Source organism: Thunnus albacares, chromosome 21 (genome assembly GCF_914725855.1).
Source record: "Thunnus albacares chromosome 21, fThuAlb1.1, whole genome shotgun sequence".
Taxonomy (NCBI): Eukaryota; Metazoa; Chordata; class Actinopteri; order Scombriformes; family Scombridae; genus Thunnus; species Thunnus albacares.
This window is the reverse complement of record NC_058126.1, coordinates 22,543,450-22,557,489: the sequence shown is the minus strand read 5'-3', so window position 1 is coordinate 22,557,489 and position 14,040 is coordinate 22,543,450. Positions and strand designations below refer to the sequence as shown.

General features: G+C 39.7%; 1 protein-coding gene and 1 non-coding gene across 2 annotated transcripts; both read left to right on the top strand.

Moving 5' to 3' along the window:
- Positions 1 to 818: 818 nt before the first annotated feature.
- On the top strand, positions 819 to 11,738 carry LOC122972472 (mitochondrial poly(A) polymerase). The gene is made up of 9 exons (XM_044339601.1): positions 819 to 1,003; positions 2,211 to 2,377; positions 2,507 to 2,737; positions 2,861 to 3,085; positions 4,547 to 4,758; positions 6,331 to 6,557; positions 8,635 to 8,727; positions 8,841 to 8,914; positions 11,124 to 11,738. The coding sequence occupies exons 1-9, from the start codon at positions 823 to 825 to the stop codon at positions 11,442 to 11,444; spliced, it is 1,731 nt and encodes a 576-aa protein (XP_044195536.1). The 5' UTR covers positions 819 to 822; the 3' UTR covers positions 11,445 to 11,738.
- A 1,266-nt stretch (positions 11,739 to 13,004) lies between these two features.
- Positions 13,005 to 13,076, top strand: trnag-ucc. Its single transcript has one exon. It is a non-coding gene; the product is annotated as a tRNA-Gly (tRNA).
- The last annotated feature ends 964 nt before the right edge of the window (positions 13,077 to 14,040 follow it).

The window sequence follows — 14,040 nt, the reverse complement described above, 5'->3', positions numbered from 1 at the left end:
AGTGAATGCACCAGTAACAGCAGTAATTATAAGTATATACATGTAGTATATTCTGCTAACGATATTTATGTAATTTAAGCAACGTTTTACTGCAGGACATAATGGACTATTGTTACAGGGTTTATGTCTGCTTTTAGTTCAGTAACTTATCTGAAAACTTCTTCACCACTGAGTAATGACCAGTCATCCATAACGGTACATGTATTTATCATTCCCCCCATCTCTTTATTCATAGAAACAGTCACTTAGAGCATGTGACATTAAGACAGAAAACACTCAGGCATCATATTGAAAAACAGATAACATAACAGACATGACTTCACTTGCAGTTGGATGGATGGATGGATTCAACATGGTAACAGGACAGACAGTGAAAGTAACAACAATAAAAAATAATATAAATTAATAACTTAACAGAAAAGATAGGCAATAAAATCATATTTCTCCAAGGAATTCTTGGAGCATACTAACTTTATGTGCACATTTCTTATTGTTTATAAGCAGTGTTGAGAATAACGCGTTACAAAGTAACTAGTAACTATAACTAATTAACGTTACTAATTTTCAGTAACATGCTCAACACTCTATAAGTTGGATAGACTCAAATACTTCCTAAATTCAAGAACTTGGATGTATGGATGTAATTTTTCCCATTAAAATGACTAAACGTACAATCCGTTGAACCCTCTGGTTTTTGTTTTCATAGTATAGTATTACATTCTTGGCTTCCAGTTTCATTGAATGTTTATCATGTATTCATTTATATCGCCAAAATGACGTCTTGTCTCGCGCCTCTCGGTAGCCGTAGATACAGCCAGGCGCATGCGCCCTTTCATTTCTTTGACAGCAGCAATGGCGTCCTCCATTGCAGTGTGCAGGTTACATATGAGGGGAAGGGGCAGCCTGGCGACGTGCCTACAGAGGGTCGACACGTTTCTTCTTAGAAGTATTGGAACAAACGTTGCTGCTGCGCAAACTGAAGCACCGCGGAAAGACGAAGCTGGTCAGTATATGAAGATGTCAAACAAACCTCTGATACATCGCTGATCCACACTTCATTCATAAATCTTCATGTTTCGGGAAACCTTGGATATCCAAAGTTAAGGAGCTTATTTAATAGAAAATGAAAGTTTGAAGACATCACCAGTGGCTCGGTAAAATTCGGCTTTCTATTTATCCACTAATGAGTACTACTTCAATGGAGTCTCCAAGTGACTCTGCTGTTGTTTCAGAGAAGATTCGATTCGAGTAGATGTTGCTTTGTGGATATGTATGCCGAGCAGTTCATGAGACTTGACACATATAGAACGTGTGTGTGTGACCTGTGGCATGCATGCATTTTGCTTGTTAACATTGCCACATATGTTTTTTATTAAGAGTTTCTATGTAGTTCTGACAGCCCCTCTCTTTGGGGCCTGTAACAAATGCTGCAAAGTTTTGTCTGACCACAACAGTATACTGACCACCAGGGCTGTTTCTAGCTCTTTAGGGGCCCTATGCAGACTCTTGTTTTTCAAGCACTCGTGAACACACACCAAATCTGCATCATATTCTATATATACAACTTTTTATATAAAACATATTTCAATTTAAGGAACTTAGTTGTATTGTTAATATCAAAATCAAAACAAACATGCAAATTATAAATAATGAACCAATAAAATGACTTTAAAACACACACACACACACAATGTTTTGGATAAATTATAAATTTATGAACAAGAATAAACATAAAACTGCATAAAATAGCCTATCTGTCTAAATGTTGTCTTTGATCTAGTCATCTCACTGTCAGATTGTCAGACTTGACTGACTCAGCCATCAGTACATCAATATGTGAGAATCTGATGATGACTTTGAAATTGGTTTGCTTGTAAGGCAAAGAGCTCTTGGAATAAAAACTGCATTTTGATCTAAACATACCTTTTATTTTAGTCATTGTGAGCTCAAATAATGTATGTGTTTTAGATTAACACATGAGGACACTTGATTACTGAAAGTGTCAATTTATATTTGAGGAAAAAAAAAAATACTTGGACCCCCTAGCGGTCAAGGGGGCCCTACGCACATGCATAGTCTGCATATAGCAAGAAACAGCCTTGCTGACCACACAGAAATATACAGTTTCAATAAATAAATGTTTTCCCTCCAAGCAAAACTGAAAGTGAATATTGCATTTGTTGAATGTTTTGCATTTTTCTTACTCTCAGATGAAAAGGATGGACGGAAGTCTTTGTATGCTGTCCAGGCAGAGAGACAAGAACAGGCGGAGAGATCTGTTCTCATCAGCTGCCCCTCCAGAACCAGTGAGAAAAAGATTCTCAAGTATTTATCAAGACATGGAGATATCAAGAAGTACTTCTCTTATGAAAGCTATGTAAGTGCAAGACTCCTCACCACAGATACATAAGTGTTGTTCATCAATGTGTGCTCGTGTGTGCATCTTCAGTGTCATGCTAGGATTTAGTTGGATGCTTAAGTTGTGTGCATTGGTGTTATTCTCCAGGGCACGTATGCGGTAGTGGAGTTTGCTAAATGGGAAAGTGTTGCTTCAATTCTTGAAGGCGCTGCGATCCCCAGCGCCAGCCATGAATCCATGGTGCCTTTTAAATCCAGACTGCTGTCACTCAGAAACCTCGGCCCAGCGGACTCAAACCAGCAGTCGAGCCAACAAAGCCAACCACAAACCACCATTCCCATCAACGAGCTCATAGAGAGGCTGTCCAGAGAGGAGAGCGTAAGTGGTTGGCTGTTTCAAAGACAGATCTGTGTGAATCCATTTAGGTACATCTCTGAAAGAAATTACATGTATGCCTAAAGGATTGTGTTGACCACGGCCCGTCTATTCATCCCCCCTCAGATAGCCCAACAGATAACCTCCCTGACAGAAGCCTACCAGCTTACAGAGGAGAACAGCCGACTGCGGTTCCTCGTCTGCTCTCTGCTCCAGGACATTGCCACTGCTTATTTCCCAGAATGCACCATCAGGCCATTTGGATCATCAGTGAACGGCTTTGGGAAGCTGGGCTGTGACTTGGATATGATTCTGGACCTGGACAGCATCAGTGGAAGGAATATAAAGATGGTAATGATGGATGTTGGGATGTTTAGTTGGTGTCTTAAACTAGACTTGGTTAAGTATTGAAAAAACTAAAGCTGATGACTACATATGTATAGACAAACATAACATTTTTAGTTGCCATACATAAAATCTTTAAAGTTGCAAAGGAACAATACATCTGCCAGCAAAATAATATACACATTTTGTATTATACTGAGCTGTGTTTAAAAGAAGCACCGCTCTCCACTTGCAGTTGCCATGTGAAACCACTACGAGCTGATGTGGCCATGGCTACATTGCAATTCATAAGGGCTCAGTTCCACAGAGCAAAACTGAAGACAGATGTGAAAAAATGACATGCATAATAAACTTAATTTACACAGCAGCTTTCAAAACAAAGTTACAAGAGGATTAGAAATTTTTAATTTTAAGTTCTTTTCAGAAGTATGGAGAATGAAATGGAATAAAATACAGCAATTAAATGAGAAAAAGGTGAAATAAACAAATAAAACAGATAATACACATTACAACTGGAAAACTAAAATATTACTGGTTAGGTTACTGATTCTGCAAGACTAGAAAAATGTTTTTAAAAATACTACAGACACACTGGGGTGCTGTGCTATGAAGATGATTTTCACATTCAAGAAGTAAAGCAAACAATTTCCCCACTGTTCCCTGAAGCACTTGTTTAAATTAATCTAGATGATCTATAGTATGTCTTAAAAGCATCAAAATTAATTGTGATATGGATATAATGAGGATTTAATGATTAATATGCTGTAAGAACTGAAATCAGATCATTTGCAGAACTGCAAAAATAGGCTACAGATCCTGATGATCAAACCACAACCCTGTCTTCTCACATAATAGAAGATATATTTATTCATTTGAAAAATCTCATCATGGATAAATCTGCTGAAAATAAACATAGTAGCCTGAATAAAATGCAGGAGATTGCCAGGGATGGTGATTACCTTGTACCTGAATCATTGAAATTAGTTTTTATTTTTGTAAAGCAGATCGGTCTGTCATCTCATTCATGTGAGCAGTTGTACTGTCTTTAACTATTCTTAATTACCAAATCTGAGCTGTTAATGCAGTACAAATTCCTGCTGATGTGTCACATAACATCATTGAATATCATTAAACTAGAGCTGCAACAATTTGTCAAATAATCGATTAGTTGCCAACTATTAAATTAATCTGCAACTATTTTGATATCTGATTCATCGTTTGGAGTCATTCTTTAAGAAAGAAATTTCTGCTTCTCAAATGTGAATATTTTCAGGTTTCTGTAGTCCTCTGTGATAATAAATGGAATATCTTTTGGTTGGGGAAACAGTGATCAACATTTTTCACCGTTTTCTGACATTTTATAAACCAATCGATTAATTGATAATAAAAATAATCGTTAGTTGCAGCCCTACATTAAACCCTCATTTTATCCTTCTTCAAAGCTGACAGCACTATCTCTCTGTGCAGCCAAAAGCAGGTCTGTCGCTGGAGTATCAGATGAAGCGGGCCAACTCAGAGCGGGCTGTCACCCAGAGCATCCTGTCTGTCATCGGGACATGTGTGGACCAGTTTGGTCCCGGATGTGTTGGGGTGCAGAAGATTCTCAATGCTCGATGCCCCCTGGTCCGTTTCGCCCACCAACCCTCTGGTTTTCAGTGTGACCTCACAGCCAACAACAGGTATTCATCCTGCGCACACAGACCATGAAACCAAGGCCTTATTTGTCATGGCTCTGGTGGATCATTAGAGCAGGGGTCAGTTTCGTACAGTAGAGGGGTCATGTCTCGAAATGTCAAATTCAGTCTGTCATAGCCCTCTTACTTCACAGAAACTGCTAGTTCTATATGATCCAGGATATTGTTTTGGTCACACTAGCGTTGCAAAACCCCCCCCCCCGAACAGAAACCATGCTTTGGCAGGAAGTGTTGCGACAGTTCAGTTGCATCCTTTCCACCGTGAAACTGAGTCAAAGGGCTTGTTTGTGTTTCACTTCTTCCCTTTCAACCTAAAAAGATATTGATGCCGACATATGTATGCATACACAAACACTTTCACACCTGCTAACGTACAGAAAACCACTCTGCAGTTTCTAAGGAAATGGCCTTGAACCACAAGGTGTGGGTGGATGTGAGGGGGACTTTTCTTCTTTTCAAATCGTGATCTGAAATCTTTGAAGCGCAGCGTTTTCCTGTCCATGATGTGTGTGTGACAGCAAATGGCAGCTGGGTGTGACTGAGTCAGTCACTGCCGAGCTGAATGCTGCTCTCTAGTGGTGGTTTAGTTGTGATTTTGGTGTCACTGAGCCTTGACATACAGCATAATACAGTATTTGATTTTATGAAGGAAGTTACATACATTTTTACAGGTTTTGAATTTTCAGTCAGCTGAGAATTTGTGCTCACATTTTATACTCACAGCTCTTTTTTTCTAATCAGATCTGTAGGAAGGTGTTAAATACAAACTGCAGACATTTTAGAACAGGCCTACACTGGACAGGTATAGAAATTAGGGCTGCAACTCATGATATGATCATTTTCTCAATTAATCAATTCATTGTTTATGTCAGAAAATGGCGAAAAATGTCAATCACTGTTTCCCAGAGCCCAAGGTGACATACGTCTTCAAATGTCTTGTTTTGTCCACAACCCAAAAATATTCAGTTTACTGACACAGAAGTCTAGATAATCCAGAAAATATTCACATTTGAGAAGCTGGAATCAGAGAATTTGGAAAAATAATTTAATAGTTGGCAATTAATCAGTTAATGGTCTCATCATTGCAGCTCTAATAGAAATATTTTACCAAAGCAAGCAGTGGCGTAGTGAGGTCGTCTGGGCGGCATTGATCAACACCACTGGATGAATTAGGAATTTTAAGTACATTTACTCAAGAGCTGTACTTGTGTACAAATTTGAGGCTACTTTCTACTGCGACTCCGCTACAGTTCAGAGGAAAACATCATACTTTTAGCCCCACTACGTTTATCTGACAGCTTTAGTCTCAGCTTAAGATACACATACAACACATAAGATGAGCTCTTAAAATAATGCAATGTTATGACTACTCAACAGTAGCTTATGTAAAATATTTTAAAACACTTTCACTTGAACCTACTATGACAGTAAAAGGCTGCTTGCATATTTATGCATCAGTGATAAAAATCCAATAATATAATATATAATACTTACAGAGGTTATTTTTCTGCATTATTCATCCTTGATTCATTCTGTCTTCCTGTATGTTCTCCACAGGGTGGCCATCAAGAGCACAGAGCTGCTCTACCTGTACGGTGAACTGGACCCACGTGTGCGTTCCCTCGTGTTCACCGTGCGCTGCTGGGCCCGAGCTCATGGCATCACCAGCAGCATCCCCGGGGCCTGGATCACCAACTTCTCCCTCACCGTCATGGTACTGTTCTTCCTGCAGAGGAGGAGCCCTCCAATAATCCCCACCCTGGACCACCTCCGAGACCTTGCAGGTACCACTCTACACCAGATTTCACTCAGGAGATGTCTTCTAGTGTTTTTTATTTTTATTATTGATTAATCTGACAGGAATTGTCTAGAATAATTGATCAATTATTTGGTCAAAAAATGAAATGTTGATGTTTTCCAACAGCCCAAAACACAAAAAACCCTGTTTACTATCACATAAGACAAGAGAAAAGTAGCAAATCTTCTTATGATGAGGATTTCTGGTGAGATGATTCTCAGGTTTTTTGGCTTGTCAACCCTTAAAAGCAAAGCTATGTTCACTTTCAACCCCTTGTCACCAGTAGCATGTGTCTACCAGGTGTGACCAATTCAACAACATTAGGATTTTTTTTTCTTTTTTTTGTATTTGAATAAATTATAGAGGTAGAATTATTCTACACTCTAATTTAAAAGAAAAAAAAGATTAGAGGAAAATCTGAAAACACACAGTAAGCATAATATCCTGTTGAGCATCTCACGAGCCCTCAGATCACTTGTTGGGGTCCCGACTCCGGGTTGGAAACTCCTATTCTAGAGTATCTGTACTTTAACACCAGCAGGACGTGCTCAGTGTTTCTTTGATGTAGGGCTGGACGACATGGCCCGAAAAATAAATGTGGAATTTTTGCAAGCACAAGATCAGTTCACAATTTTAATAGATTCTTTCTCTTGCAAAATGCAGAAATGAAACCTAATTTTTAAGACATCATGTGGACCACCTGCAAGGCGGTTATCATTATACATTAGTTACAGGCTATTCCACACAGTTATGGACTGTTAGTTCTCGATGAGTCAAATAAATAGAGCATGGCTATTTAGTTTCAGCACAGACAGAACAGAAAAGAAAAGTCTTACTCATTCAACAGCTGCTGCTTTGTGTCTCTTGACAAAAGATCAACCTGATATCTGCTGACCACTAGCTGGCATTAGTTTCTGGCAGGTAGAGACAGATTGAACAAAGTAGAATTTGCATACTGTTAAGTCAATTCCCAGCACTTTAACTTTCATAACCGGAGATGATACCTAGTTAACAAACAAAAGAACCGAGAGCACAAACCAGAGTGCAGATTCATTTTCACTCTTGTAGATGCAACTGTTAAATTCAACACAAGATAGCCAGCTCCATCCACCTGCAGTCCTGTAAACGGCTGCAGGTGCTTATGTAGTGTAACTCTTCACTTCACAGTTTATGGGACTGTCGTGACCTTATTCTTTCACATTGTCATAACTTTTTTCACCATTTAGACATTTTAAACATTGTCCAAACATAAAAATTGAAATTGATGGAATTACAGCCCTATTTTGGTATGTCAAAAATATAAATGTATCCTGGTAGGACCCAGCAACCTAAAGTAGCAAGCATGTCCTTCATCCATAACCTCAGAGTGTCTGCAGTTGTTTTATTTAATTTTTGTACAATCCCAGTGACTTACAGACTTACAGGCATACGTTACTTTCTTGTTACCATGTGTACACGTGTAATGAATGTGGAACCCAGTGTCCTGTGATAACGTAAGAACCAACACACCAGTCTGCCTGCGAGTCCACTGCACCCACTCCATCTCTCTCTTTCTCCCTCTCGCTGTCACCTTGGCTGCCTGATAATTGCCTTCCAAAAGCAATCTACCCCCCTCCTCTTCTTCCTCTTCCTCCTCCTCGGCTCCGTTTAGCGCAGACTCTATCACACAGAGTGCTTACAGGACAATAAAAGGCCCATCACTCTGGGAAGGTCGATGACCCCACCTCCCCTAGACACACGCACGAGGATACAGGCAGCTATTTAAACAGTGGCATAGCACACAGACACACACACGCACACACGCACACACACGCACTAGCCTTATCATGTTGAAGGAGACTGGTAACAAGGGCATTGCTGGAGAAGTAAACCAGCCCAACAAGGACATGACCCATGCTGTCTTCTTTCTGTTTCTTTGACCAACATGATACACACACACACACAGACAGGCACCGCTCTCTCTCCTTCCTTTTGTGTCTCTCTGTTTCCACTGTCTTCTGTATGGCCGTCATAGACTTGTAAAGTCAGTCATTTACCTTGTATCCCCGCTCTCGTCCCACAAGGTCCCGCAGACAAGAGCGTGATTGAGGGGAACGACTGCACGTTTGTCAGCGACTTCAGCAAGATCCAGCTCCAGAGCAACACAGAAACACTAGGTGAGCACAAGAGCGTGGAATCAGGGCTGTAGGGCTGCAATTCACTTTGATAGGTATCGATGTTTCCGTTAGCGGCCCTCCATGCTTACGTGACTTTTCTCTCTTTGTCTCAGAGCAACTGCTGTGTGAATTCTTTGAGTTCTACGCCACTTTTGCATTCACTAAGATGTCCATAAATATCAGAAAGGTATGTATGATTATTCTTATCTACAATATCCAATGTAACCAAAGAATTTGCCCAAATGATGACAGTTTACATAGTTAAGCATTTAGCATGTATCAAGTTGAAATTAATTCACACATTTGCCCATTTTAGACATTCACCTTGTAATGTAAATGTAATGACAGTTTTACATGTTGGTCTTCGTCTAAATAAGGACAGTCACTTTTATGTAAAATTGCTTACTAGTGGGTACATGTCAACATTTCTGTAACACCAAGCGCAAGTCTGAATTAAATGTTGTCAGATTAAGGAACATTAATGTAAGAGACACCTGTCTGAATGACAAAAAACATAACTTTAACACCCTTTTAACAGATTGATGAAGGTAGTGGTGTTGCATACTCCATGTCTGGAAAGGGCTACAGTCTGTAGTCTCTTCCTCATGGATATTGCAACCAGGCATCCTCACAAATAAAGATATGAATATATTAGCTCATTGCATATAGACCTATATCTGTGTCTTTGTATATGTATGCAAATAACCAAAAAGTTAAATCAGTCAATACAGAAATGCTAGAGATATGTTTGCGATAATACAGAAATTGTACTGACAAGTTTATTTTTCAACTGTAAAACATCCCACTGAGTAAATATCTTGCACATACATTTTTAAAATGAAAGGAATCCTTATCAAAAAATGTTTGTGCATGATACAGGTTTATGTTAAAAAAAAAAAATGCATATTGGCCATATGTCATTATCAGATTTTTGTTGCTCTCAAATACCAATATTGGTATTGGTCACAAAAATCTAGTAGCAGTCAGGCTTTACTCACAAAATTGTCTATCCAACCCTTAGACTATCCTGCTGCTTGGGTGGTTCATAACTGTTGCATCAGTGAAAAACCAGAACATAAAGGCGTTCAGCACTTGCAGAGAGCCAGTTCAGCCCTCTTTCAACTTCCCTCCCAGTCCCAGAGCTGAGCTCCAACAGAGAGAGCAACAGAGAATCTGTTGGTAATAAAGGCAGTTTGGTTGGATGGCGTCTTCCCACACACACAGATGACAGCTGTCCTTGTCATGTGTGATTGATGTCGGCCCCACGGGGCCCGGCGCCCTTGAGCTGAGATCCCAATTAGGAGCTCCATCAGGCTAAGTGTAAACAAAGACATATTTATTCTATTTGCCTGTGCAATACTTTTCATACACTGATGGTATGACTTACTGTTTTAATGAATACATTGGAGAGGAAACATCAAGCCAAAGGCGGGAAACTCTTTCCAAGTCATACTTTATCTGAAAAATGAACATCAGTGGAGCATTCAGAATTAATTTTCCCTCTCAAGCTGGACAGGATAGTTAATTAACCTCACTCTTATAATTTGTAACATTGAATAACATCGTGTTCATCACCTATTTTTTCTTCTCCTAGAAATGTAGTTGATAAAGTTGTTTTTTATGCTTTGGTGACACATTCTATGAGATGCAGGAACTTTGCTAGTGCTTTGAGTTTAATGAATTGATGCTGTTGGTAAAGTGAGACCCTGCGGTCTAATATATGAGACTAATATCAAGTTTGACACAGCAGAGGAAGCCTGCAGGTAGACGGTGGCCGTGACCCAAACCTATAGGCTTTCACAAGTGGAGAAACAGCCATAAATCTGCTTTACTGTGCCACAATTCTCCGGTTTGCTCCATTCCTCTGACTGATGGCTTTATGTTGCCATCTTCTGTCCCTCCTGCCCCCCACAGCTCCATCCCTTTATCCCTCCAGCCCCTTTTCTATGCGGCTTTAGCAAAGGATATGTGCATGCAAAGTACCATGGAAGTGTCTTCACTTCTCTCTGACCTTCATATTGATGGTTCATGTGATGGCCAGGACTGCTAGATGGAGGTGCAGACCATATATGCATCCGTTCCTAACTCGTTCAGGGTGAATTGCAGGTTTTTATATCAGCCTGTCATTCCCATTTCTGAATTATTTTCCTTTTTCACACTTCAAGTCAAAATGTCTTCCAGAGCCATGTCCATGTCTCTGCTTCTCCTATCTGCTAGCCTGCAGAGAGGTGTTCCAGTCAGCCATAAGTGCCCCAGATACAGCAGCAAAGCGCTAAAAGCATGACCAACAAGATAGATGGACCATAACGTACAGTACATGCAGGACTGCGCTTATGGCTGCTGCTGCTCACAAACATATTTTCATCTGCCAGCATTGTTCCCTTCCCTCTCTCCAGGGCAAAGAGCAGAATAAGCCAGAGGTGACCCCGCTGCACATCCAGAACCCCTTCGAAACCTCTCTGAACGTCAGCAAGAACGTCAACGCCACACAACTAGACCGCTTCGTGGCTTTGTGTCAGGAGAGCTCCTGGCTGCTCCAGCAGAGTGAAACCGTCAGTCCTGCAGGTCGTCCCACACCTTGGGGACTGGCTACCCTCCTTCTGCCCTCCCAAATTGCAGGGATCAAAAGTCGCAAGAAAAGGAAAAGGGAGGCGGCCAGTGAGAGGATCAAGGGCTTGCTAGAATCCCTGAAGAATAAAAATCAGCAAAAGAGCTAAGGACTCTTGGAGATCTCAGAAACATCCTCCATTTTATTATCGTTACTTTATCTCATGCACTGGTGGACACCCTTGGGTGATGTCTGATGTCTCACCAAGGAGATGAGGAGAGAGCAGGAGCAGCTTCTGCAGAGGATACATCTGCAGGACTGTCATTCCAAACACAGACACTGGAGGGTGCTACTGAAGCCTGTATGTGCATAAGTTTGGGACCTGGAATAAGGGAGTGATTGATGTATACATGACTGTACATCTACCTGCTCTGTTGTAATTAAAGGAAATACTGTGGAAACTAATGCAGGGCTTGCCAGATGATCAATAAGGAACATAAACTGTATATTCACTAGATTCATCTTTATTCAAAATCTGTTTACATGGATGTTGTAACTTACAACATCATGTGTCTACACCTCAAACAAAAACACGATGGAAGTTTTTCTATTACTTTAATGTTTCAATATGAATGGAATAATCAAGCGTTTACTATAAACTGAAAACACAGGGATCGCTTATTATGGAACCCCAAAACTGACTTAAGGCAGTTAATAGGTATCAGATGTATCAAAAACACACAAAAAACCCCCCACAACGGAATACTGTAAGTTAGTTAAAAAGGACTGTATAAAAAATATAAAACTTGATACATTTCCTTAGCATACAATCAGTTGATTAAAAAATAAGCCTTTTATGTTTATTGTTTTTCTTTTTCCTTCAGTAAGTTGATAAAGTTTATTAAAACTTGATGCCAGGGAGGGCAAGTATTCATCCACAGTTTGTGTGGACAAATACCTGTTAGCTGAGGATAATGTTCTTCATAAAAGTACACAAGAGTAAATAGAGTTAATACTGCATACTGCTGTAGCCTCACTGCATAACCTCCCACAGCATTACAACTGGCAAGCAAACACTAACAAAGTGAGCCTCTCTGCTAATTAACTGTTCATAGACACTATACTTGTATTTCCATAACATCCTCCATTACCTGCAGCGTTAATTGTTGGAATATTTAATTGGAGTTTGTGGTAGCTGACTGTCTTTAGTTCAGTGTTCTGCATAAACATGAACATGAAACATGAAAAACTTCAACTCCAGGTACTCCTGGTATGATTAAATTATTTTCTTTGTAGGTCTTGATTTGTCATCCTTGACATTTTGTAGATGTGTGCTTTTAATGTCTCATAATGTTAAATAAACTAAAACTTATGATGATCAATAGCTGCATTAGAGTTAGCTAACTGGATAAGCTACTGTTACTGTTGCAGGACTTTATACAGTGATGCTACAGTAGCATGCAGTATACTGTATAGTTAACACAACCTGTATTGACAGGCATTTCATACAAATGAATGATTGAAGTTGTGCTAAGAACAAAATAGGAAAGCTAAAGAGAAGAAAAATAAAATAAGATAGTGATACATCAAATTATTCTAAATTCATGTCTTCTCTCCTCCTGGTGTACCTCCCTCTTCCTCTCCTCTGCTCCTCCTGTCTCTGTACTTTTACAGCAGTTTACATCAGTGTTAACTGCTGAGTTGGCAGCAAAATTCCATTTACACCACAGCGATGGTGGTATAGTGGTGAGCATAGCTGCCTTCCAAGCAGTTGACCCGGGTTCGATTCCCGGCCATCGCAGTTCTGTTTTGTGTATCATTAGTTATACATTTGATTTCTCAGATGAGTGTGTGTTCATCAGTCTGGTTAGAAAAACATGTTTTTCTCAGCCCATTCCAACTTTTTACAATAAAACTAACTGGTGTAGATAAGCTTTTACACCTGAGGTGCCTAACTCAGTGGTAGAGCATCATCATTCATTGCAGGACTGCTATATTAAATTGAGTTTGATTGTACAGGTAGACTACTACAGAAAAAATAAACAGTTTATCCTTTTTACCAACCAATTGGAGGTTAAATGAAAAGAACAGAGATTCATATTTCTGTTTACATGCTATTTGAACTATTTAAGGAATAGTATTGTTAAATGATGTATTCAGTGATATTTTTGTTCATCTGATTACCTTTTACTGCCTTTGTCTCTATAATATTTATCACTTTTTAAAACAAATGATAGTAAAAAGAATACTGACGGCGTTTCCTCAGATGTTACATCTGGATTAAAGTTTTAACAGCGAATGATCTAACACAGTGACATAATGGTGCTAGCGTGTGTTTCTCAGATTTATATAGAAGTAGACGTCCCATCAACGTGGTCAACCAGCTCACTGGAGCCACAGTCAGCCAGTTTTGTGGTGAAGTCTGTTGAATGGATTGACCTCCCTGAAAATCCGCTGGTTGATCTGTCATGTTAAATATGTGAAAAGAAATACACCACTTTAACTCAGTTCATGTTAATTCAGCTTCCAGAGGATTCTTACATTCCCGGTGTCTACTAATCACATAGCTCAAAATGTGGGCCAAGCCGGAGTTGGTAAGAAGTCGACACACTGAAAAGGTCATTCACATCCTGATTTTGATTGAAGTTACATAACCTAAGAGTATGTATGAGTCTGTGAGTTAAAGGAAAGAGAAGAGACCAAAGGGTATGTGTGTTAAGAGTGCATCTGCAGGTTCACATCTTATGAATGTGCCTGAGTGTGTT